Source organism: Artemia franciscana, chromosome 17, assembly GCF_032884065.1.
Source record: "Artemia franciscana chromosome 17, ASM3288406v1, whole genome shotgun sequence".
NCBI lineage: Eukaryota > Metazoa > Arthropoda > Branchiopoda > Anostraca > Artemiidae > Artemia > Artemia franciscana.
In genome coordinates, this window is record NC_088879.1 from 17,846,313 (window position 1) to 17,873,275 (window position 26,963).

The 26,963-nt window shown below is 36.1% G+C and overlaps 1 protein-coding gene across 6 annotated transcripts in view; it reads right to left on the reverse strand.

The window, feature by feature from the left end:
- Positions 1 to 26,963, reverse strand: part of LOC136037946 (syntaxin-18-like) — a 29,752-nt gene continuing 2,789 nt past the window's right edge. For 3 of the 6 annotated variants that reach the window (XM_065720824.1, XM_065720825.1, XM_065720826.1), the window contains exons 2-3: positions 15,486 to 15,567; positions 1 to 5,845 (exon numbers count right to left, since the gene is read on the reverse strand). In XM_065720824.1, coding sequence (XP_065576896.1) covers positions 4,952 to 5,845 — 894 coding nt within the window. In that variant the 5' untranslated portion in view covers positions 15,486 to 15,567 and the 3' untranslated portion in view covers positions 1 to 4,951. The remainder of the gene's footprint in view (positions 5,846 to 15,485; positions 15,568 to 26,963) is intronic. The other 3 variants (XM_065720823.1, XM_065720827.1, XM_065720828.1) reach the window with 1 other exon arrangement.

Here is a 26,963-nt window from a genome sequence, read left to right on the forward strand (position 1 = left end):
TATCAGACGTAAAACCTATATTTAATGACCTTACAAAATTACGTTCGATTACTTACTTTCATTGCCTAAGTTAAACAAATACCTTTCTGTAAAGTTCATTTGTACATATTTAAAATAAAAACGAGAAAAAATTCATTGATAAAAACATTGTTAAAGAGCAAAATTTAAACACAAAACGAAAATCAAAGATTGCGAATAGTTCTTATTCGTAATAATTTAAACTTCGCTGTTTACCTTCGTAAAAAAACCTTTTTAAAAAATTAATTTACCAAGAAACTAAAATCAGAAAATTTTTATTCACAGAGGAGGGGCATAAAGATACAGGGTATTATAAGATAGATTGAACCATCATTATGATTATTTCTATATCAGACATCAGACAGAGTGACTCGGTCCAATAGCAACCGAAACTGCAAAAAGGGAATGTTGATAAACGTTAATTCCTCAAAAGAATTTTCTTTTTATTCTGACCCCAAAAACATAAAATTCGCTAAGTTTAATATTACCTACCAAAAGCTATGAGTCTGATAAAATTTGCCTAATTTTCGAGAAATGAGGGGGGGGGCATACCCAAAAAGTTTAGGAACCTTATTGAAAATCATCCTATCAGATTTATCAGATATATAGCGTTACTGTCAGAGAACGCTACTTTGAGGGTTTAAATCTCCTATCTACTAAGGTGGAAGCATATTTGAAAGGTCCAATAACTATGTCTCTGTGGATGACATGACCCCCCCCCCCACAGTCCCTGAGGAAAATGATGTAAGTAATTCAATTTTCCGTTGTTTACATATAAAGTATTTTTTATTTGGAAATATACGGAAATTTTTTCGGGGGTGGGGGGATTTTCCACGGGGAGAATTTTCCTTGCAGAGGAAATTTTTTTTAGGGGGAATTTTATATGTGGGAAAGGGGGATTTCCTGGCATGATTTGCAAAACGATCAAAATTAAATAAAAAAGTTGTTTTTCGACTAAGAGTAAAGAGACACTTTAGAACTTAAAGCGAACAGAAATCTTCCTCGGCCCTCATTCTTTACGCTAAAGTTTGAAGTTTTTTAACAATTCTTTAAGAAAAAAAGCTCAAACACAAGGATCATTGAATCTGAATGAGAAGTGGTTTAGCGTTAACAGCTGGGGTTGAGGAAGGGGAAGCTCTCTTATATAAGAAATAATTCCTGTTCGTTTTAAGTCTAATGCTGCTCCCAACTGTCAGTTGAAATAAATTGTGTTGTTTTTTTTTTATTTGATTTTACGGTAAAGCGCTGATTCTTTGTTTTGAGCCTTAACACCACTCTCGACGAGTTAGAATTACTAATGAGTGTGAATTTAAACTATTTTTTTTAAGTTTTTTCCCTTGCCTTTAAGGGAAGGTTGAACAAACCTTTACAAGGTTAGTTTATTTCATTCTAAGGATCATAAAATCATATAAAACGAACGTCAAACATGAAGCATGAGATTCAAACTAACATGCCTCATATCGACCTTAATATGAGTCAAATCCTTTAGAAATGAAAACTTGAAACTAATAAAAAGCATATGCTATTAAAAGTGTCATTTTGACTAACAAGTCTGTTCAGAACGTGTTGATTACCCGGCAAAATATAATCAACGTGACAGTCATGAAATAATAAAATTGCCAAAAGCATGAAAAAAGAAAGTATCAAGAGAAAGGCGCTTGTACCTCAGCCCTCTTCAGGTAATATAAAATTTTCTGAGCTCCTTGACAAAAGTAAAGAGCTAAATTGAAACTTAAAACGATCGAAAATGATTGCTTTGCTGATTGCACAAGATTCATCAACAAGACTAGCTCAAATAAAGTAAGTTGTTATATTTTCAGTTATCTGTAGAATGAAAAAAACTAGCGTTTTACTGAAATCTGACCTTGCTTTAGCTTTTTAGAGGATTGTAACTGTATACTAAAATTTATTGATATCATGGTCACTGAATGACTATTGAGAGATTCCTAGAGATAACCTGGTTTTGGTTTTGTGCAAGGTAGTCATAGAATGTGGCTGTTCCAAGAAGAAACTCCTGTTTTTTGGGGTCGGTTTTGTGTTTTTAGTATTGTTATGGGTATAGTTTAGTATTATTGGGTATTTTTTTTTGTTCTATCCCCCGTTATATGGATCATTTTGATGGACTTTGTCTTGCTTTTGGCAGAAGCACAAGAAAGGCAATGGGAGACCACGGAATAAATGGAGAAGAACAACTCTCCGAGACTTAGATTGTGCTGATGATTTAAGCATCCTAGATGAAAGTGTGAGCAAAATGAATGAACTTTTAGAGCCTTTGAGAGTTCACGGAGCCAGAATAAGTTTAATATTAATGTTAAGAAGACTAAGTCACTAAGACTAAGAAAAAGTGAAGATGAAAAGGTGACGTTGGATAACAAAAGATTGATCAGGTTGACAGCTTCACTTACCTTGGTAGTATTATTAGTGAAGACGGTAGCTGTGAAGACGTTAAAAGTAGAATAGCCATGGATCAGGTTTTCTTTACAGTTAAAAACAAGTTTGGAAGAACAGGAAGATAATTTTGCAAACCAAGATTAGAATGTTGAAAGCTACAGCGATGACAGTGGTCAAATATGACTCTGCAGCATGGGCGCTCCGAAAATTGGATGAAGATTTGCTAGATGCTTTTCACATATACGAATTGTTCTGGGTACATGGCTGGCTGACAGCGTTTCAAACAGTATAGCTGTACGAAAAGTACGGTTCAATCCCACTTTTTAGGGCTATAATGAGAGAAAATTTTAGATGGGCAGGGCCCTTTCTACGGATGAAGGATAACAGATTGTCAATTTCGACCAATCGTCTAGGGCTAAAGTGAAAGCAGGTTGCCTGCGGTTGGGGTGGAAGGATGTCATAAAAAGGATCTAAAGGAAATGGGAAGTTGTAAAGAGGGAGGCTATGAATAGATTTGGCTGAAGGTGGAGCGGGGATAACAGTGTTGGCCTCAGGCGGCTTGGTGCTGCGGTCAGTTGTTGTTAGAAGTTGTAGCTTTGTTATTACTGTGTTTAGTATTGTTTTGGTATATTTATTTAGTGTATCTGGGGTCCTGTGTCTTCCTCTCCCCCAGTGGAAATTATCTTGTTCAATTTCCTCCGTGAAAATTCGCCCTGGAAAATTCCCTTGTCCTGACAATTCCTCCCTGGAAAATTCTCCCCACATGTAAAATTGAGCAGCCAAGGGGAAATTAAGACAAATAAAAATAATGAAGAAAAGAAGGAATTCTTGAATATTCTACGAATATATGGTATAGGATCGGATTGTGGTACAAAAAATGTAAGGAGAGGCTTGGGCCAATGGTAACCAAAACTCTGAGAAAAGGAATTTTATCAACAGTTTATACATCATAAGAAATAACTTTTTAATCTGATTCAAAATGAATGAAGTTTATAAATTACAAAGTTACAAATCAAACGCAGCAAGCCTCCAAAATTGGCGTGATTTTTCAAAAATGGGGAAAACACCTCTAAAAAGATGAGTGATCTTAATGAAAATCACATCATTCGATTCGATATATCAGAGAACTCTACTATGGTTTCGAGCTCCTATCTACAAAACAAAAGTTTACTTTCATCTTTTTTCCCATAAGAAAGGTCAGGGATGTGCGTTTATTTGATTTTTTCCTCCAGGAATGATCAGATCAAACCGACGGTCATAGAATCAGGAGAGAGGTCATTAGAACAAAAATTAAAGGTTCTAGAGCCCTTTTATAGCGACCAAGAAGATTTTACCACAGAAAAGCGGCGTTTTCTGCTATTTTATGGAACTAAACTACGATTTCACCCCATGGAGGAACACGTTAAGGATTAAAAATTCATCATCACAAAGCACATTGAAAAATGAAGGGGATTATACGTTAGTTTTTATGTAAGCCTGTTTTTATTGATAAGATGTTCCTTCATTTATCGTCTATAGTTATTTTTTGTTGCCATGACTTGAAGGCTTTTTTTTAGCAGTAAACGTCACATCTTTTTGTTTATACAAAATCAAATGCGTGTGTCTTTCTGCTTTTGCATCGAAAACACAACAAAACAAATCAAGCTAGAAGCACAAAAGTTCTGCAAAACAGTCTAATATGAAAACCAAAAGACTGGCTGTAGACTATGAAATCCGATTTGAGACTGTAACAAGCAGAAGGAGGCAAAAAAAAGTCTGCAAAGCGGTTTTTTTGTGTGTTAAATATAAGATTGTCTATTAAAACTTTCCTATTTATAGCCAAAGAGCCAGTCTCTTTTTTGAGCAAAAAACTACTTCACAGTCATTTTTAATATCTCTCAACTTCTTACAGCTGACACTATGTGCTCTCAACTCTTACTCAAAGTTTCATTCAAGTATTTCTATTGAAGTTTTAGCTGATTTTGTAGTTAAAACCATTTTGACAGCTCTAAGATTATTCAGCACAAATTTTACATTTCTACTTTAAATAGTATGACAGCTTTACCGCGCTTGTAAACACAGACAGAAACACGAACACATATACTTAGTTTTCTCTCTCCGCTTGCTTTGGTCTTTGCAGATGAGAGCAGGAGGATCCGGCCCCCGTATACTAGAGTGACGTCATTCAAAGTTGACTTTTCTGATATTTTCTTAAACCATAAGAATGGCTTATAGCCGTTCTTGTGGTTCCAGGGGTCATATTGAATAGGTTTCATGTGCTGTATCTAAGTTAAGTAATTTAGCTGCTAACTCAGGCAATGTTTTCTCCTCTACACTCTACCTTCGGCATGACATGATTCCTTCAGTTTCCTAGAACTTTCTTTTCAGTAAAGGTTTTCTCAGTTTTTATAGTTTATGGAAAGTAAGGGCCTAAAAAGTCAGTGTTAGTATTTCACTAGTACCGTTGGAGAGAATTTTCAATTCCCCTCTGAGATGGTAGGTGTTCAAACTATATTTCTAGAAAAATTTAGCAGTTTTTAAAACCAACACAAAACCAAGATATTCAAGGGTTGTACCAATCTATGAAAAGAACACTGAGACTAAGAACTATAAGTCCTACTAGGATAACCATTCTAGAGCCCGCATTATTTTGCATAGCTTTCCGCACTTGTTCGTTTCCTTCTTTGACATTGTCAGTTGAAATGATAGCTAAGTCTGCAATTCTTTGAGCATCAGACTCTTGTGCACAGACGTGATTAGTAAATTGATCCTGAAGATGAGCTAATTCAAAAATTTGAGTTTCAACTCTACGAAGATCTTCCTGCTGCGTTATAGATTCGTTTCGCATCTGCTGATTTTCTTGCTCAAACACCTGCTTCTCTTCTCGACTAATACTAGCTTCCTCCTCGTAAGTACGATCTTCTACATTAACAGGCTTGACATTACCCAAATTCTGCTTTCTGTTTCTTAAAGTTGCTCCAGCTTGATCTTCAGCTTTATTTGCCGGGTTGCTCATAATAATTTGTCTGTTATTTCCATAAGGAAGCTTTGATAGCTTAGTGAGCTCAAATCTCAGTCGGATTGCTCTTGACTGGTACTCAGTGTAAGACTTTTCCAAATTTTTAGTCTCTGTATGTAAGAAATTAATCAGGTTCTGAAAGCTAAAAGAATCCTGCATTTGTAGCTTTTTTAAATTTTCGATAGAACTCCTACAATTCCTTAAGGTTTCTTCAAATTTAGAGTAATATTCGTATCCTTCTTGAGATTTCAAATATTTTTTCGACTGATTTTCTAAAATAGTTTCAAGGTCACGGATCGTACTCAATATCTCCAGTGCACACTTTCTCAATTCTGGAACCAACCGCTGCTTCTTGTTCAAGACTATAGACTCTGCAACATGGCTCTTCTTTCCATAATCTCTAACTAGATCTTTGAAATCATCAGTAACATTCATCATCTGGAATAAAAACGTAGTTAAGCTTTAATAGCTACAGGACGCTGATCAGCAATATATTTTGTTTTATTGGAGTCTTGCCCCCTACTAATCTTAAAATACACACTTCAATTTTTAGTTTAACAATGCCTATTATTCAAAATTATTTTGCAACAAAAAGAAATTCATTTCTAGCTTTAAACGTTTTTTTATGTATTGTTTTAGAAAAAAAAAAATCCCGAAAAAGACATCGTTCAAAGTGGAGTAAAGAGCCATATTAAATTAAGGCAAAAAAGAAATGATTCCTATAACAATTCAAACTTAAAACAGAGAAAAATTACTATCAAAGAATGAATAAAAATAAAAACAAACAGAAACTGAATTAAAGAAATTAACTGAACTTAGAAATTCAATGAATAGGTAGCTCAAGTAAAACTTGAAAAAAAAGAAATTACTACAAACAGGACTCTGGCTGCTGCCCCCTCCCTTTCATCCGTAAGCCATCTAAAGGTAATTGCGCCATCTGTGTCAGATCAAAAAATCTGTGTGTGTTTTGAGCAGTCTGGGTTAATTATTAAAAAAAAACAGTGAGACACAATAGAACCATTACTAGAATAAGCAATAATATTGCGCTGCTTAAGTAAAAAGCGAAGTAGCTCTATGTATAATTTATTTATTTCTTTTTTTTACCATGGCATGTTAAAAGGAAAGAGTTATTGTAGAAACTTCAAAGGGGGCTCACTCGATTGTGAATCAAAAGTTCTATGGCCCTTTTTAAGAGTCAAAAGCGATTAGAGGACAAGGAGTTCCCCCATTCTCCCATCTGCCCAATAGCCATTTTGTTCAGCGTAGCTCAAAGGTCCAGTAACTATATCTCTGGGGATGACACCTTTCGCTCTTAATGCAAGGATTGTAAGTTATACACTTTGCCAACTGTTTACACACAGTATTTGCTGTTGGGAAGGGAGGGGGTGTATTTGACCATTAGTGTCCAAACAGGCTAAGGGTATAGGATGAAGCTTTCAGGGAATACTGAGGGGAGTTTTGAACTAAATCAAGACACATTATGTGTATAGACAGACACATTTAAAGCTTTTAAATCGCTTTTCTGTGAATAGGCAGCCTGGCGGCAGTGGTCATCTGGTTCTTGGATGACGAGTCACAGCTGTCTAGTTTTCGCTAAGAAAAAAATAACTGATGATAATTTATCTCATGGCAAAACCAATGCATGGTTTTCCCGTGCATTGCCGATCCCAACTGTGCAAACTGCTGCACGAAACACAGTTCTTATAACTTTTCCTGCCCTGCTATTAAAGATCGTATAAAGTGCAACTCAACCCTTCAATCATGAGTGCACTAGTCTCAGTTATTTCGTTTAATATAAACGGCACTAAAGATAAGTATATTATTATTGATGAATTGTACGGTTCCTACTATGTGGTATGTCTCAAAGGCATCTTCTCATTGTTTCAAGTTTGATTTTTTTTTTTTTTTTGCGTCGAAGTCAGTATCCCATTGTGTTCTTGATTCCAGCATAAGTTACTGGCGATCGGCCTTCCGGTGGACCAGCCTGTGTCTTTAAACAGAACATTTATCTACCATCCCCAGTACTCTTCTACTTTGACGAATTTTTCTTAGCTGTGCATGTCGGCAGTACCGTATTTATAAACTCTAATTTACCATGTGAAGGATACACGGATTTTCGACTAAATTCACAAAGGCTTGTGGTCTGCTGACGAATCTTGAGAATCAGGTGTTCTCAAACTATCTACATATATAATAATTGGTGACCTTAATACTGGTATGAATCGATCTTCTGTGAGAAGCGGTTAGCTTTTTAAGTGTCTTTCATCGTACCTCGTCGTGCCCAAATCTCACAAATTTTCACATGTTCATCACTCTGATAGTAAAAGTGATATTGATCATACTATTTGCTCGCCTGGTATTATCTCTTCTTCCGCTAATGTTCATGTTAACGAGCAAGATACTGACAACATGCCAATTTCAGTGACAATTACTACGGATATTCGATACATCGAAAACCAACTGTTCGCGAGAAAAATCGAAATGGTTTGAAAAAAGCAACTGGAGCAAAGCATATATACCCCACTACATCTCTACTTTGACAGCCCTTCTTTCTACCATACGTGCTCCATACCATCTTCTCCAGCGCCAGGTACCTACGAATGCTAAAGCCAATACTGACTGTTATTATAATCAACTTGCGGTGTGTTTGAAAAAGGCAGAAGAAGCTGCTGTCCCTCGGCAACGTATTCGTAAAAAAAAACCTATCTGGTCAATGGATCCTTGTTTAAAGTTGATGAAAAATAAAGCGAAACTATGGCTGCAGATATGGAATGAATGTGGTCGGCCAAGTTTTGGGTGTATGGCTGATCACAAACATAAAAATAAAACCGAATATAAACGTTATCTGAGGTCAGCACGTTACTGCGGTATGGATTTTCCTGTGACTAGGAAAGAATAGCGAAAAGTGATCAATTGTGACAAGTTAAATGATGATACTACGACAAATAACTGTCTTCCACCTTCAGCTTGGTATAAAGATAATTCTTGAGGGATTAACTATTCCATGCATTCTAGATATGCTCACCTTCTTGCCCCCTTCTTCAGTACAACCCTTTCACAGCGCCATATAGTGCCCATATCTTGTTCTTCCGTAATTAATGCTGTTAAAAGTTTAAAATCCGATTCAATAGATAAGGAAGGTATTTCTATGATGCATATGCTGATTGATTGCACCCCCTTATATCTCGCCTTCAGCTTTTTTTTCGAATGTGTCTATTTACGTCAAGCGTACCCGAGTTTTCTGTGTGGCACTGTTTCGTCAATTTAAAAAAAAAAAAGGAAAAGTCACCGACTGATTGTTCCTGCTATCGACCTTTTACTGTTTCTTTTAACATTGGCGAGGCTTTTGAGTACATCCTTCAACCTTTTCTGACTAAAAATATTACTGAGGGTGAGAACCAATTTGGTTTTCGGCATGGGGTGGATTGTCAGCATGCACATAAGATTCTGTCTTATTTACTGGTTGATAATTCTTCCAAAGGAAATGGTCTTTACATTTATGCTTTGAATCTTTCGAAACGCTTGATAGTGTGGCCCATAGTCAGCTCCTTTATTCTCTGTATAATTCTGGAGTCAATCTCTCTATTATAATACTTCTTAGCTTTGTTATTCAAATTATTTTCTTCAATTAAGATCTGCATCAGACACTATTATCAGGGTACAAAGAGGACTTAGGCAGGGTGGTGTTTGGTTCCCTACACTTTTTAAGATTTGTATTTCTAGCGTGCTGGCTAAGATTTCAGATACATAACTTTCTAGTCTTGCAAATATTTCTTACTTGCCTATGCTAACGACTTGCTTCTGATTAGTTGTTCCAAAAAGATTTTTTTCCCAAATGATCTCTACCATTTCTGATATTGGCCTTTCATTTAATATAGATAAATGTGAGTTTCTTCCATTTAACCGTACTACTGCTACTTCCCTTCACTGTAATAACACCACTATCCCTCTTGCTGATTGTATTCGTCGGCTAGGTATCTCTATTGCTAACAATCTATCGAGCTTGCATCAGCGTACTGTTTGTGATATAAGTAAAAAGATCCAGATTGGCTATGCAAAGATTGTTGCAAACAGAGGTAAGTGCAACAAACGTGTGCGGCCCAAACTTTATTCTAACTTCTGTAATCATTCTGTCCTTTTTGCATCACGTCTTTTCCCAGTTCCAGTTCTAAAAAATTTTAGGAAGGTATATGGACTATCATCATGTCCTTTCACCTCTTCGACTCCTTCTTCAGAAAAACTAGCCACTGGAAGCTCTATTCTCCTCCAGTCAGCAAACAGTGAGTCCATACTATTATATACAATAACTAGCTGTTGGGGTGGCGCTTCGCGCCACCCCAACACCTAGTTGGTGGGGCGCTTCGCGCCCCCCCAAGCCCCCCCCCCGCGCGCGTAAGTCGTTACGAGCCATATTAGTTACGCGCCATTGTAGTTGTGTCCCTGTGTCCCACCTGTGAATATAGATAGATTTATATATGTGTTTCAAACTACGTAAAAATTGCGAATATACAACATTCTTGGCTTTCCCATTGTCTGTCCATATACAAAGCCGTATGTACTAATAATGACGTCATATGCAAACGCTCTTTTTACAAACAAACAAACATGCATACACACAACTCGTTTTTATATAGATAGATAGATAGATAGATACAATACAAATTAACTACGTAAAACTTGTGAATATACAACAGTCTTCGCTGTCCCATTGTCTGTGCGTATAAATAGATTGTCAGGTTTACCGACCCTCAAAGATGCAACATACAATTGTACATTGGTAAAGCAATCTGTATTAAGATCTATATCGCATTTTTCTAGTGATTGCCCTTGAGCTTTGTTGATGGTGGTTGCAAATGCTAATCGAATTGGGAATTGCAATCTTTTAAATTGAAAAAGCAGATCCGTTGGAATCATGGGAATGCGAGGAATAAGAACAGCCTCACCCTCATAAGGCCCTGTCAAGATTGTGGCCTCTATTAGGTTTTCCATTGTTTTTTTTACGGCAAGTCGCGTGCCATTGCAAAGCTTTGGTGGGTTGATATTTCTTAAAAGTATTATTGGTACGCCTATTTTTAGTTGTAGCACGTGTGGTGGAAACCCTGAAGGATCTATGGAATTTAAAAATTCAGATGGATAATTAACCGCTTCATTTGGTTCCAAAATACAAATTAACTGCGTAAAACTTGCGAATATACAACATTCTTCGCTGTCCAATTGTCGCTGCATATAAATAGATTGTCAGGTTTACCGACCCTCGAACATGCAACGTACAATTGTCCATGGGAAAAACAATCAGTATTAAGATCTATACCACATTTTTCTAATGATTGACCTTGAGCTTTGTTAATGGTGATTGCAAATGCTAATCGAATTGGGAATTGCAATCTTTTAAATTGAAAAGGCAGATCCGTTGGAATCATGGGAATGCGAGGAATAAGAACAGCCTCACCCTCAAAAGGCCCTGTCAAGATTGTGGCCTCTATTAGGTTTTCCATTGTTTTTTTTACGGCAAGTCGAGTGCCATTGCAAAGCTTTGGTGGGTTTATATTTCTTAAAAGTATTATTGGTACGCCTATTTTTAGTTGTAGCACGTGTGGTGGAAACCCTGAAAGATCTATGGAATTTAAAAATTCAGATGGATAATTAACCGCTTCATTTGGTTCCAAAACTGTGTCGACTGACTTGTAAAGGACTGCCTGGTCTCGAATCTTGGTCAAAACAATATTGTTGATTTCGTGGACGTCTATATTTTTGGGTGCGAGAATCGCTCTTTCACTTAGCCATTTATTATTTTTATAATTTTTTAGAATATTCGGAAATACTTTTTCAATCAATTCATTTTTGGACGTCACTAAATTACAGAAATCAGCAGGTAGTTGTATACGTCCTGAAATTGAGTCTACTGGGAGCTTTCCGTTTCCCATTGCCAGCAATTGATCTGAAAATGTTTGACCAGAGTCATCGTTTTGCAATCGGACACGCATATTTGTAGTTAATTTTAATGTTTTTACGTGTGCCCATAAATTAGAATTTTTCAGGCAAGCATTCATTTCGTCTGCAGGAGTTGATCTAGGTATTATAGGTAATGTTTGCCTGAAATCTCCCGCAAGCAATATTAATGTGTTGCCAAAGGGTTTCGACTTCCCTCGCAAATCTTTCAAGCATTGATCCAGAGCCTCGAGCGATTTTTTGTGTGCCATTGTGCACTCATCCCAAATAATAAGTTTGCATTGCTGCAATACTTTACCCATCCCAGATGATTTGGAAATATTGCACGTGGGAGTTTCTGTGGAATGCAAGTTCAGAGGCAATTTCAAAGCGGAATGAGCAGTTCTTCCACCAGGCAGCAATGTTGCGGCTATTCCGGAAGACGCAATTGCCAACGCTATATCATTTTTTGATCGAATTGATGCCAGAATCAGTTTTATCACAAACGTTTTACCAGTACCTCCTGGCGCATCCAAAAAGAAAATTTCTCCAACGTTGTTATCGACACAATGCATTATCGTATCATAAATGTCTTTTTGTTCCGACGTTAACTTGGAAATGTTATTTTGTACATACGACAATAGATCACTCGTACTGTAACTTTGTTCACGATCCAATTCTACACATGTTGAAACAGCAGCGATACGGTTAGGTGAAGGCATTCCCAAATCCTGAAGAGGTTTGTTTGCCATACGTACGCACAAATCTTCTATAACAACTAAAGTGTAGTTATAAATTTCTGATGTAAAATCAAGTCATATCTGACGTCTCTAACTGTTTTCGATGGAGTATATCTTCGGACATTTTTGACTTATATTTTTCCCATAACTCTGTAGGAGCTGATGGAGAGCAAGTTGTTAAAATGATGCCAAACAATGCACGAATTTGACTTGGGGTTGACGTTTCGCACGCGTCATTGATGCAGTTATCCCAGTGTTGGTCATTCTCCAATAAATTCAGAGCTTGGCATGCACTACGGTAAGTGTCATGTATAGTACCATTTACAGTCCTCAAATACTCAAAGGATGTCGGACCGGGTACATTCACCAAAAGCAGGCGTAGAAAGAAGCATTCATGTTGATTGGGGTGAACGGTGTAGAGTCTTCCTATCGTGGTATCTTTGAAGATGGTAGGTTGGCCGTCGACTGACTTACCCTGTTTTCGACGTTCAAATACTTTATTTTTAGTATTCCACGTGTAATACGAAGGCACTTCAGTATACAGCAGTTTTTTTGCAAAAGAATCATTTTTGCAAAGCGAAAAAAAAGCTGTTAATGTTGTATCCGGTAGATTCAGGACTCTTTGTTGCACGTTGGTTTCCGTGAAATAAACACGTTGACCATTCTGTAAATGTACCGCTAATTGAACAACAGCTGGACTACGTTCATGTATCGGAAATGAAAGAATTCGCCAAACAGCTTCATTACTGCTTATGTATCTTCCAGCCTGATATTGTACGATTTCATCGAAATCTTTGATTTCGGGCTGCAAGCCAAAAACTGCCATGTCACTGCCTTTGTTGACGTATTTACATATGTATTTGATTGCCTTTACGGAGTTACAGTATTCAACGTTTATGTGTGCATTAAATGTTTTTGATAATAATGGGGATTATGGAACAACCCACTGGTTATCTACTTCGATGGTGGTACCGTTACGCTTCTTTATTATTGCTGTTTTACCGCCATCTTCAGTAGATCTTCTTCTATATTGTGGGTAACCATCATTGCCAGTAATTATGTTTGATACTAAAAGTCGAGGATATTGCTTTGTGCACCTTCCTTTGGCCATGCATGGTGAATTTTCGTTCAGTGCACCGCAAGGTCCATGTATCATATTTTTTACAATAATATCATGTAACCCCTTATCGACATTTTTATCAGGTATTTCAGCGGAAATCACATCATCAATTTCGTTCGAAGTAATTTTTTTATGTAGCCAGATTAGTATATGTGCGTGTGGCAAACCTCGTTTTTGCCATTCCACTGAGTACATCCAGCATCGCACTGACCCAAACACTTCAAGTTTTACAATGTAGTTTATCAGTGATTTCAACTTTTGCCGGAAGACACGGGCCGTAATGTCATGCCTATGAACCGCCGATTGTCCTTGAAGTAAAAGCTGCAGTATCTCGTCCCAAGATTGATTACATGTAAATGTAATAAATAAATCTGGACGACCATAGAGACGAACATACGCAATAGCATCTTGAGCATATTCATGCATATGACGGGGACTGCCAGCATATGACGAAGGTAAAATTGTTAATCTTCCAACGTTTGTGGTATTACCGTCATTTATAACTGCATCTCGCAAATGAATGTATTGTTCAGAGTGGAGCTTGGTCTGATTCAGGCGGATATATAGCAAACGTTCTGATTCAATTTTAGCATACATATCAACGACGAATTGGTGAAACAATTCACGGCATTTTAAAATATAATTTTCTTCATCCTGCCGAATCATTAGTCTATAGGAATAATAATGCATTGCACTGCATTTCTTATTCATTTCTTTGTTAGTGGCTGGATTCATCAATTTAATATTAAAGTGATAGCCGTCGGCTCCATCCCAAAAAATGATAGGATATTGTAGGGCATCGTAGCATCGATGAGTTTCAGCAATTCTTAACAACTGAGCGTTTCGCTTATGAAGAATAATATCTCGAGGTAAAAACTGATCACCGACCATAACGATTGCCACTTCGTCGATAGTTGGAGCATTGTATCTACGCAAATGTTGGCCAGGAGGCGTTTTGTCAGCGGAAATAACAATTTTATGCGTATCAGTAGGCATCAAATCGATGGCTGTTTTGAACAGACGCACTAAATTATTATTTTCGTGGAAAAGATGTTGCAATTGGGAAACGATTGTCCTTTCAACGTTGGGAGAAATTTTGCAACGTGCATTCAATTCAGAATTTCTATCACTGATGAAGTACAATTGTAAAAATTTATGATTCTCGCCTGAGAATGGTAGAAGGGACCCTGCTCTATGATAAATTTGCCCTTTTACTTTGAAAGTAGACATAAATTGATCTGGATTTTCGATTTGGGCTCCAAACGACGTCATTTGGAAACATGAGTTGTATTTTCTGATTTTTGACAATAAACGCTTAGATTCTGACGTAGTTCCAGTAAGGAAAGTCTTCAATGGCTCTGGTGGTGCAGCCAATAGAGGAAGTTTAACTTTTCCTGAGGCGCAACACATTCCCATTGTTTCACCATTGAATTTCAAGGCCTTGCAATAGGGACAAATTTTAGACATTGTCCCGATTTGAACACATCTACTCAAGCTATAATCATCGACTGGGTTGTACCTGAATGCCAGGCGATAACTTTCAGGTTGCTCTGATTCCTCGGCACGCTTTCTTTTCTTACTTTCTCTATCAGCAGAAAGCCTGATTTCTTGCTGTTCTTGTGATTCCTCGGCACACTTTCTTTTCTTACTTTATCTATCAGCAGCAAGCCTGATTTCTTGCTGTTCTTGTAATTCCTCGGCACGCCTTCTTTTTTCACTTTCTCTTCTAGCAGCAAGTCTGCTTCCGCGTTGCTCTGGTAGTTTCTCGGCACGCTTTCTGTTCTTTCTTTCTCTATCAGCCTCAAGCCTGTTTCCTTGCTGTTCTTTTGATTCCTCGGCACGCTTTCTGTTCTTTCTTTCTCTATCAGCCTCAAGCCTGTTTCCTTGCTGTTCTTTTGATTCCTCGGCACGCCTTCTTTTTTCACTTTCTCTTTTAGCAGCAAGTCTGCTTTCGCGTTGCTCTGGTAGTTCCTCGGCACGCTTTCTTTTCTGACTTTCTCTATCAGCAGCAAGTTTTTTTGGCATAGACTCTTTGAGCATCTTCATCGGCTTTTGCCATTGTAAGTTCATCAGTCATTGTAAACTTAAACATTAATAGATTTCTACGTGAACATATGTCTTAAATATCTTGAATGACGTCACCGTCAAAGCAAAAATGACGACAACTAATTTCATGACGTCAGTCAACACAGAAACATGACGTCACCTGATCCACAGACAGACACACAGACAGACAACTTATTTTTATATATATAGATACACTGTAATTAATTGAGGGAAGTGTGGGTACCTGAGCTACCTGTCCCCAGCAGTTTAAGGCCACTAGACAGGCCGGTACCAATACGGCTCTTCCAAATCACTCCCGCTCCCTTCTGCAAAATTAAAATCTATACATAAATGATCTCCTTTTAATTGACTTTTTAATGCTTTAATCATCACTAAACACTGTTTCTCTTCTTTAAGAAGAGAAATTTCCCCCTACTAAGAAAGGTAATTTAAAAAGAATCTGTATGATTTTTTTCAAATATTGCAAATTTCTTCTGTATCTTCCACCTTGGAAGAAAAACCGGATTTTTTTAAACAAATTTTCAGTTCCTGATATAACTTTAAAGTTGGATATTTTACACAGAAAACTCTCCACTACAGCTTATGCAGGACTATCCCCTCACCACCGTTTTTCTTATCCGTTTCTTTCTTTGATTTTGTGCCTATATTTTGTTTTTCTCTTTGTGTTTTATTTATTTATTCTTACTGCGCCATATTTACTTTATGTAATGTGTGGGTGATAAATAAATTATTCTTGCGCCCCTAGGCTCAGGCCTAGTGGGCCCATCGGTATATCCTGGCCTGTGTGCAAGAATGTTGTCAAAATACTGTATCTCTGAAATGGCTTAGGGCATTAATCTGGAGCTTCCAGGGAATGCTGGGGGGGGGTCAATTGACCCAAGGCAATATGTGCATGCTGGTGCTACTGCTGCTAGTAGTACTACAATTACCGCAACGTCTACTTCTAGTACTAGAACTGCTACTTCTACTGCCACTACTGTAAGGCTAAGGGTATTAAGAAAAAAAAAATCAGGAAATATTGAGAGGGAAGTTGAATTAAATATAACATGCTATATGCTTGTAGATTGTCAAAAAGGCATATCAGCAGTATCTTATGAACACCTTAGAGTATTAAGTTGAACTTATAGGGTATATTGCGTGGTATGTTAAACTAACCAAAAGCCACTACGTGCATGCTCCTACTATTCCTGCTACTACTACTCCTGCTACTGCTACTACTACTCCTGCTACTACTACTAAGAATAAGGATATTAAGGTGAAAATTTAAAAGACTATTGAGGAAATGCTGAACTGAATCAGATCACAATATGTGCATACAGGTTGTCAATAGAAAGTATCAATAATGTCCCTAAAACTGATCTGGGTAAGGAGATGAATCTTCAGTTTATAATAAGGTGGATGCTGAAAAAAATCCAAAAAGTGTTATATACATATAGTGCAATTACCACTATTGCTACTGCTGCTACTACTTCTACAGCTACTACTATTATTTGAGTCATGGGTATTAAGGTGAAATTTGTACTGGGTTTTTAGGGGGATGTTGAACTAAATCAAAAAACACAATTTGCATGTAGGTTGTCAAAAGCCCATACCAGCAATATCTCAGAAACAGCTTAGAGTATTAATGTGAAAATTTCATGGTTTGCTTGGAAAGATGTTAAACTAAGTAAAAGGTATCTTGTTCTCACTACTTAACTATGTTTTATTTTTGAAGGAATCAAAACTTTAAGCTTTAAAGTATCAAAACTTTAAACTGTAAGGAAAATAACAGAACAAAATCTGCACTTTACTGAAAAAAGGTGACTATGGATTGAGAGTTTAATATACATATACTGACATTAATTTAATAAAGTTTTAATAACTTTTATTTATTAAAGTTAAAAATTGAAAATATTCAAAATGTACTTTGTTTTCAGTAAAGTGCAAATTATGTTCTCGTCTAGAGAAGACATATCAGCTGCACTTATGTTAATTTTAGCTCGTTTTGAGTTTAACTTGGTTAATATTTTAATTTCTGTTCGCTATGTGACTCATTTATTTATTGATGGTAATTTGTGGCAGTTTTAAGCTTTCTGCTTATTTTTGGCTTAATGAGCTCTTTACTTTTCTTCGAAAAACTTGTTTTGCGGGATTTTTTTAAATTGATTATTATAGACGTCTGAAAAACATAAATGTAACAAATTAGAAACGATTTTAAATATAAGACAAGTTTACATAAAATTTAACCAAACCAAAAGATGGTAGAATTTTTAATTGGATATACCAAGATCTTACCAATTTCCAAGACAAATCATTGGTCAAAACCCTTAAAGTCTTTTTTTGTAACACACGAAGGGGGCACAAATGGCTATGAACGTCAACAACTAAAATATTACACAAAGCAGTAAATAGTTTTGAATAAAAAAAAAACATTACAACAGCCTTTTTGGGAAAAAAAATTCTTCAATCTACCCAGAACATACGTATTTTTAACTATTTTTGTACTTATAAACGTAATGTGGTCTTTGAAAATAAGACACACAGATACTTCACAATACTTGTCCATTTCATACTTCCACTTTTTAACTCAATTTCTTCAACCCAAGGATAGTGATTCTCAACCCAAGGATAGACTCCTCCCATATACATGAACATTATTTTCTTATGATTAACAAACAGTCTATTCACTTGTTCCATCATTCAATTATTGAAATCCCTTGTTTCATGGTAGTTTTCAAACCAGCTTCTATTTTTGCAGCTAGTGTTAGCTGAATATCATTAGCAAAACATGGAAATATTGCCTGTACCTGGGCCCCATTGCATCCTAGCGTTGACAGCCTTTTGATACATCCATTATGACCATTAATATATAGAAGAAATAATATATAGAAGAAATAATAGGGGACCCAGCACAGATCCTTGTGGCACACTTTAATTTACTGCTATCTCATCAGACAACATTGTACCAAGCCATGCTTTTTTTCTGATTGAACGTTTTCTCAGCCCTGGATGCTAAGCTGGACATGCGCATTCAAGAGAAGATGTAATTTAATTACTGTATAGGATACAGATATCTAAACCTCAGCTGGTATTCCGAATTTCTTCAAGTTGGAAAAAAAAATGTAAAAGTGTAAAAATGTAAAACCTTTTTTAGTTAGATAGTCAACACATAAGATTCATCTTAAATTGTTGTTTAAAAGTAGGCCTATTCCAAGTATATATCTGTTTTCTTTGTCAGCATTAGGGAATTATGGGAAAAGTGGATGTCAACCTTTAGGATGGAAAAAGTAACAGAAGAGCTCTTTGTTTCACTGACCATCAGTTTTACCGGTCCCAATTCTGGTTTTAAATAATTGAATATTTTTCATCAAGTCAGATTCGTTGGTAGTTTCAAGGCTTAGTTGCAGTGCTTTGGCAGTTAAGTCATCACCAAATTTAAAAATTTTGCAAACTGTTATTAAAATATGGTTTAAAACAATAAGAAAGGAAAGTGGACCTATTTTAGTCCCTTTGGCAAACCATAGAAATTATATAAAAATCCAAATGGCTTATGATTAGGGAATTAGACACACTGAAATCATTAAAAAAAACAGCTAGCAAGCATTCATACAACAAATGGATCAACACCCATAAACTTAGCAGAATGCTATAGTCATAACTTTTGAAAGAACTCTAGTTAAAACACAAGCTTAGAAGATCTGAAATTTCTAAAGATTGTTTTGTTCAAAGAGGTCTTTAAGGCAGCATAAGAAGAATTGGAAAATACCAAATCTGCTTTTTGTTTACAAGAACCTGAAAATATCATTATTTTTGTTTTAGTTAAAAAGTCCATAATCTTTTTTATTTCATTTTACACAATAATTTTATGCATACCTCAGTGGGACGGACTTGGAAATAACATCAAAAATGACATCAGAGCAAAACCAACATCAGTTTACAGGTGTTTCTAGCTCTTTTTAAAAATTATCTTGCTTTTAAAATAACATTTTACAGTTAAGACTAAGGAAAATGATAATTAGAAAATTTCTGAATCCATTCAATGTCATTTACAATACTGTGGACACTGAGAAGATTGGAGCGCTTCCGACAGAAGTGAAGACTTGGCAATCCCAATGCCTCTAAACGTTTTGAGTACAACAAATGCCTCAGGTAGATCAGGTAGAAGGATAACCCTATCCTTCCAGAATTTGAAGAGCGTTTCAAGTTAGTTGATGACTTGTCTGCACTTCTAAAATATATAGTCAAAAATGCAGTAGCAAAGCAGCAGTCTGACTCAACTTTCTTCACAGAATTCATCAACCAGCATAAGTAGAATAGTCTACAAGTGAATGAACAGACATCAAAAGTTTTACAATTTAATCCACTCAAGCGAGATATCACTATCCCAGATGCTCTGTTTCTAATTGTTTCCTCTGCCACAATCCTAGGCGTAACATTTACAGGTGACTGCTTGATTAAGCTGCATGTAGATAATATTGCGCACAAAGGTCACTACTCAATCCGGAGTTTAACAAGCATGCACAGGTTAGGCTTCTCTGATAGTCAGCTCCTGCTGGCGCACACAACCTACATCAGGCCTTTCCCCAATTATTGCTGTCCTGTTTGGGGTCCCCAAACTCAGAACACAGCTCATATGGCAGATGAACTAGATCATGTTCAAAAACGTGCTAGTAGGATAATACTTGGACCCAGTTTCAGCAGCAATGAAAGTGCCCTTGAGCTCTTGAATTTGCCCACCTTATGCAATTGAAGACATGAGCTAATAATGAAATTTGGGAAATTACTATTAACAAACAAGAAGCACCAATCCATACTTCCACCATCCACATCAATCAGCAGACATACTAGGTATTACAACAAACTAGAACCAGTCAAGTGCTGTACAAACAGATTCGCAAACACCTTTGTACCATATTTTGTAAGAGCATTTAACAAGTGAATTGAAAGTTGCAGCATATTTCGTAAGTGTATCTAACTAGTGACCACTTTGTGACTATAAAAGTAGCGTAATTTAGCATTCATTTTTGAGTTATATGATAGCTATTTCAATAAATGAATGCAAATACAGATGCGAATAAAAAAAAAAATCACATTAAACTTCAAAAATACTCTTTTAATTATAGACAATGTAAACTGTGCTCTACCCGCGACAATCCTCATATGCTCATCAAACTTTAATAATAGATCAAATACTATGCCAAGATTGCGGATAATCCTCACCTCTGGTACCTTCGTAATTCCAATAAAATAGTGAGGATGCGAATTTCCAACCAACCTTCCACAGAGATAGTGCATGGCAGCACACATTGAGGTGTTTAAAACCATATAGTTTACCCTGAACCAATCACTTAAACTTTCTACATCCTCATGGAGTAGTGTTTCATCTTGTACTGAGCCAACTTTCCTATACAACTTCACATCATCAGTAAAAAATTTAGCTGTAAAATTTCTTATAACTGATGGTAGATCATTTATATATATATATATATATATATATATATATATATATAAATATATATATATATATATATATATATATATATATATATATATATATTATATATATATATATATATATATATATATATATATATATATATATATATATATATATATATATATATATATATATATATATATATATATATATATTATATCTATATATATAAAAATAAGTTGTCTGTCTGTGGATGTGTGGATGGATGTGTGGATGGATGTGTCAGGTGACGTCACCTGAAAAAACTGGATTAGGTGACGTCAAAACTGAAAAAACTAAAAAAAGGCAAAAACTACAAAAAAAAACTAAAAACTAATAAAAAAAATAAAAAAGCTAAAAAACTAAAAAAACTATAAAGGTAAAAACCAATAAAAAACTAAAAAAAAAACTGAAAAAACTAAAAAAAGGCAAAAACTACAAAAAAAACTAAAAACTAATAAAAAAAGTAAAAAAGCTAAAAAACTAAAAAAACTAAAAAAACTAAAAAAAAGGAAAAAACTAAAAAAAATAAAAAATAAAAAAAAACTAAAAAAAAGGAAAAAACTGAAAAATAAGCTAAAATAAAGGTAAAAACCAATAAAAAACTAAAAAAAAAGGAAAAAACTAATAAATGACGACACTCAAAGAGAAAGCGACCAGGACAAAAAACTAAAAAAAAAGGCAAAAACTACAAAAAAACTGAAAACTAATAAAAAAAATAAAAAAGCTAAAAAACTAAAAAAACTAAAAAAAGGTAAAAAACTAAAAAAACTAAAAACTAAAAAAAAACTAAAAAAGGTAAAAACTAAAAGAACTAAAAAAGAAAAAAATAAATGACGACACTCAAAGAGAAAGCGACCAGGACAAAAGGAATGTTCGATTAGCAATCAACAAAGCACCGGGACACAGGGAGTATAAATGACGACCAGGACACAAGTAAAAAAAAAAATTAACAAAACTAAAAAGAAGGTAAAAACTACAAAAAAACTAAAAAGAAAAAAAAACTAAAAACTAATAAAAAAACTAAAAAATCTAAAAATCTAAATAAACTAAAAAAGAAAAAAAAGGAAAAAAATAAAGGAGAAAAACAAAACTAAAAAACGAATGTATATACAGACCGGTACACCGGGATACAAATGACGACCGGGACACAGGGAATATAAATAACGACCGGGACACAGGGACACAACTACAACGGGGACACCGGGGGAAACAGGGGGATATAAATGACGACCGGGACAAAAAAACTAAAAAGAAATAAAAACTAAAAACTAATAAAAAAAACTAAAAAATCTAAAAATCTAAATAAGCTAAAAAAGAAAAAAAAGGAAAAAAATAAAGGAGAAAAACAAAACTAAAAAACGAATGTATATACAGACCGGGACACCGGGATACAAATGATGACCGGGACCCGGGACACAGGGAATATAAATGACGACCGGGACACAGGGACACAACTACAACGGGGACACCGGGGGAAACAGGGGGATAACCTGACAATCTATTTATATGCAAAGACAATGGGACAGCAAAGAATGTTGTATATTCGCAAGTTTTACGTAGTTAAAACCATATATATATATATATATCTATATTCACAGGTGGGACATAGGGACACAACTACAATGGCGCGTAACTATTATGGCGCGTAACGACTTACGCGCGCGGGGGGGCTTGGGGGGGGCGCGAAGCGCCCCCACCAACTAGGTGTTGGGGTGGCGCGAAGCGCCACCCCAACAGCTAGTATATATATATATATATATATATATATATATATATATATATACTAGCTGTTGGGCTGGCGCTTCGCGCCACCCCAACACCTAGTTGGTGGGGGCGCTTCGCGCCCCCCCAAGCCCCCCGCGCACGTAAGTCGTTACGCGCCATATTAGTTACGCGCCATTGTAGTTGTATCCCTATGTCCCACCTGTGAATATAGATATATATATATATATATATATATATATATATATATATATATATATATATATATATATATATATATATATATATATATATATATATATATATATATATATATATATATGTTTTTAACAACGTAAAACTTGCGAATATACAACATTCTTTGCTGTCCCATTGTCTGTGCATATAAATAGATTGTCAGGTTTACCGACTCATGAACATGCAACATATAATGGTCCATGGGAAAACAATCCGTATTCAGATCTATACCTCATGATTCTAATGATTGCCCTTGAGCTTTGTTGATGGTGATTGCTAATCGACCATTCCTTTTGTTGCCGTCGTCATTTATATATCCCCCTGTGCCCCCCCGGCGATCCCCGTTGTAGTTGTGTCCCTGTGTCCCGGTCGTCATTTATATTCCCTGTGTCCCGGTCGTCATTTGTGTCCCGGTGTCCCAGTCTGTGATTTCTCTTTGAGTGTCCCGGGCGTCATTTATATTCCTTGTGTCCCGGTGTCCTGGTCTGTATATACATTCGTTTTTGAATTGGTCTTTTTTTTTAGTTTTTTACCTTTTTTTAGTTTTTTTAGCTATACCTCATGATTCTATCATTTATACATCCCCCTGTGCCCCCCGGCGTCCCCGTTGTAGTTGTGTCCCGGTCGTCATTTATATTCCCTGTGTCCCGGTCGTCATTTTTTTTTCCTTTTTTATTTTTTTTCTTCTTTAGTTTTTTTAGTTTTTTAGCTTTTTTAGTTTTTTTATTAGTTTTTTTTTTCTTTTTAGTTTTTTTGTAGTTTTTAACTTTTTTTAGTTTTTTTTTACTTACGTCCTGGTCGTCATTTATACTCCCTGTGTCCCGGTCGTCATTTGTATCCCGGTGCTTTGTTGATGGTGATTGCTAATTGAACATTCCTTGTGTCCCGGTCGCTTTCTCTTTGAGTGTCCCGGTCGTCATTTATATTCTCTATGTGCCGGCTGTGCCCCCCGGCGTCCCCATTGTAGTTGTATCCCTATGTCCCAGTCGTCATTTATATTCCCTGTGTCCTGGTCGTCATTTGTATCCCGGTGTCCCGGTCTGTATATACATTCGTTTTTTTAGTTTTGTTTTTCTCCTTTATTTTTCATTTTTTTTCCTTTTTTCTTTTTTTTTAGTTTTTTAGCTTTTTTAGTTTTTTTTTTAGTTTTTAGTTTTTTTTTCTTTTTAGTTTTTTTGTAGTTTTACCTTTTTTTTTAGTTTTTTTACTTATGTCCTGGTCGTCATTTATACTCCCTGTGTCCCGGTCGTCATTTGTGTCCCGGTGCTTTGTTGATGGTGATTGCTAATCAAACATTCCTTGGGTCCTGGTCGCTTTCTCGTTGAGTGTCGTCATTTATATTCCCTATGTGCCGGTGTCCCGGTCGTCATTTGTGTCCCGATGTCCTGGTCTGTAATTTCGTCAGTCAAAAACATGACGTCAGTCAACACACAAACATGACGTCACCCGACAGACCTACACACAGACAACTTATTTTTATATATATAGATATATATATATATGGAGAATAAAATTGGACCCAAGCAATTACCCTCTGGAAACCTGCTACTAACTAATATCCTAATAAACTTTGTTGTTGTTGCCTCATCAACAACAACAGCTTGACTTCTACCAGTCATGAAACTTTCAGTCCACCTATGTGTATGCTCACCAAGATTTTGGAGTTTTTGAAGCAGCTTAGAGTGGCATATTTTGTTAAAGGCCTTAGAGAAATCAAAATATATGCAATGAAATGGGTCACCTTTATCAGCAAACTGCTGGAAGTCTTTTATGACCCCCTGAAAATTGCATACTACATGAACGCTTCTGCCTGTATGCATGTTGAGCCTCTGACCATAGCCCATTTTCTTCATAGTGCAACCGCATATGATTAACCAAAAATTTTTTCGATTATTCTGCAAAATATTGAAGCAATATAAATTGGTCTGTAATTTTGAAAAGAATCACATCTACCAGACATGTATAGTGGCTTCACAAGAGCTTCTTTCCATCTACTTGGAAGAGATCCAGCCAAAAACAACCAGTTGAACAGCATGACAAGCAGTTCACATAAAACAGATGCCAAATTTTTTAACATAATATTTGCAATACCATCAATATCCAGGCTTTTACCCATATCCAACGTTCTCAGCGCTTTCAAAACCTTGGAAATAGAAAATAAATGGTCATCAGATACTCTATTGGGACTAGTTAAATCATTCCTGATACTAGATTCTAACTCATTTTTTTGTTGAACTCACAAGACCCTTAAAAGGCCATATGAACATGGTTTTCTCTCAGATAACGATTGTCCTTTTCAATAGGTCAAGGATGGAATTTGCTTGGAAAACAACTTGCTGAATGTGGCTGTAGAACCTCAACTTATCATCAACAATGACACCAGTGTCCCTTTCTTCTTCTTTAGGTGCTCCCTTATTGTGTCAGATTAACGATGCTTCTTGACTACTAAGGTCCCTACGTCGGCCCTGCAGGGCATTGCTGCAGCATGATTTGATCTCTGGGTCCCATATTACCAAGCTAAGGTCAAAACCACTGCACCACCAAAGGACAGGTGCTCCCTTATTTTAGTGATGGGACACAAAATTGAGTAGGTGGCCATTGGTTTGATGGGTCCAAGGTGCAAAATACAGCATTTGGTTGTATTTAATTGGAGAAGCCAGTCTTGAATCCAATTCTTACAGCCTATCTAGGTTTTGTTGGATTTTATATGGGTTTGCAATGCCAAAAAGTTTGGCAAAATCAGCAAACAAATGCACATTATTATTGATATGATTGGAAATCTCATTGATGTACATCATGAAAAGGATTGAGCCTTGTACAGTTCCCTGTGGTACCCCCCTCATTACTATTGGCTCATCAGAGTAGATTGGCAGGCCACTTGTACTGAATAAATGGACTTTTTGCTCATGGTTGGTAATGAAATTTATTGGCCAGTCTATCAGGGATGAATTGATTCCAGCAACAGATAATTTTAAGTACAGTTACAATGGGGTATCTTGTTAGAGACCAAGACAAAGTCTAGCAGAAGTAGGTTGACAGGATGTCCTTGGTCAATCATATTTGTAAGTACTTTTTATGACTTCAATAGTTTTGTTTTGGTTGATTTTCCTGACTGGATTCAATGCTGCTTAGGTGACAAGATGCTGCTTTGGTGATTAAATGTTTGAGAATTGAATCATTACCTATCCACTCAAGTATCTTAACAACAGCTGAAGTTAAGCTAATAGATTGATAATTCTCAGACCTGGTGCAATCACCTTTTTTGAATATTGGAGTTATGTTGGCTACTTTCCAGTTGGCTGGTAGGTCTCTAAAGGTAAGAGATGTCTGTAATATTCTTGCAAGAGGGTCTTTTATCACTTTTACAATTTCTTTGGCCAGTCTGGGGTGTATATTATCAAGTCATGATAACTTGTTAGCACTTAACTGTTGTAAATGTTTAAGGACATCTGTAGACAATACCATGGTACTTTCCCCTAGGGCTTTTATATTGTATTTTAATGGAGAAGGTAAAGGGTCAACAGGCTCAGTGGGGAAAACTGAGACAAATTAGAGGTTCAGTAGGTTAGCAGCCTTGTTAGTGTCTGTAAGTTCTCCATCTTGCTCTGTCATTAGTTTTTGATACATTGTCTATTGCAGCCTTGGCAAGAGACATACTACCAAAACTTCTTTGGGTTTGTCTTGGTTATATCTGCAAGTTTGGATTCAATGCTCATGTGAAGGTCCACATCAAGTTTTAAAATTTGTTCTTGCTTGTAGAATATTTCTCTCTATTTTTGGGGGATTGTTGCTTTTACAGTTTTTTCAATATCTGCTTATACACTTGATTTCCCTCTTAATCTTTTTTGTTATTGTTGGAAATGTTTTCAGTTTTGGGACAAGTTTGCTTAAAGTGTACTGATTTGCTTTGTTTTTTAACTAATTCTTTTAAGCACTTCCATTTCTGTTTTAAAGAGCCAGATAAGACATCATCCCATACAATGCAATGTTTTGATATTTATGGCAACATGATCACTCTTCCCAATTGGGGGCGGACATGTATGAGGTGGACAGGAAAGCTTCTGGTTTCCCAAGTAACACCAAGTTGAGAAGGCTTGGTTGCTGTCCATCCCTGAAATGCACTGGTTGGTCAACAATTTGGAGGAGAAAGGCATGATGAATAATGTCAATGATTGGGCTCATAGGACCAGATGGGATGTAGGGAAACTGGTCTTTCCAGGTGATGTTAGGCAGGTTGAAGACCAGCCTAATTAAGATCCTGCTTATTTCTAAACTTGAGTTTAA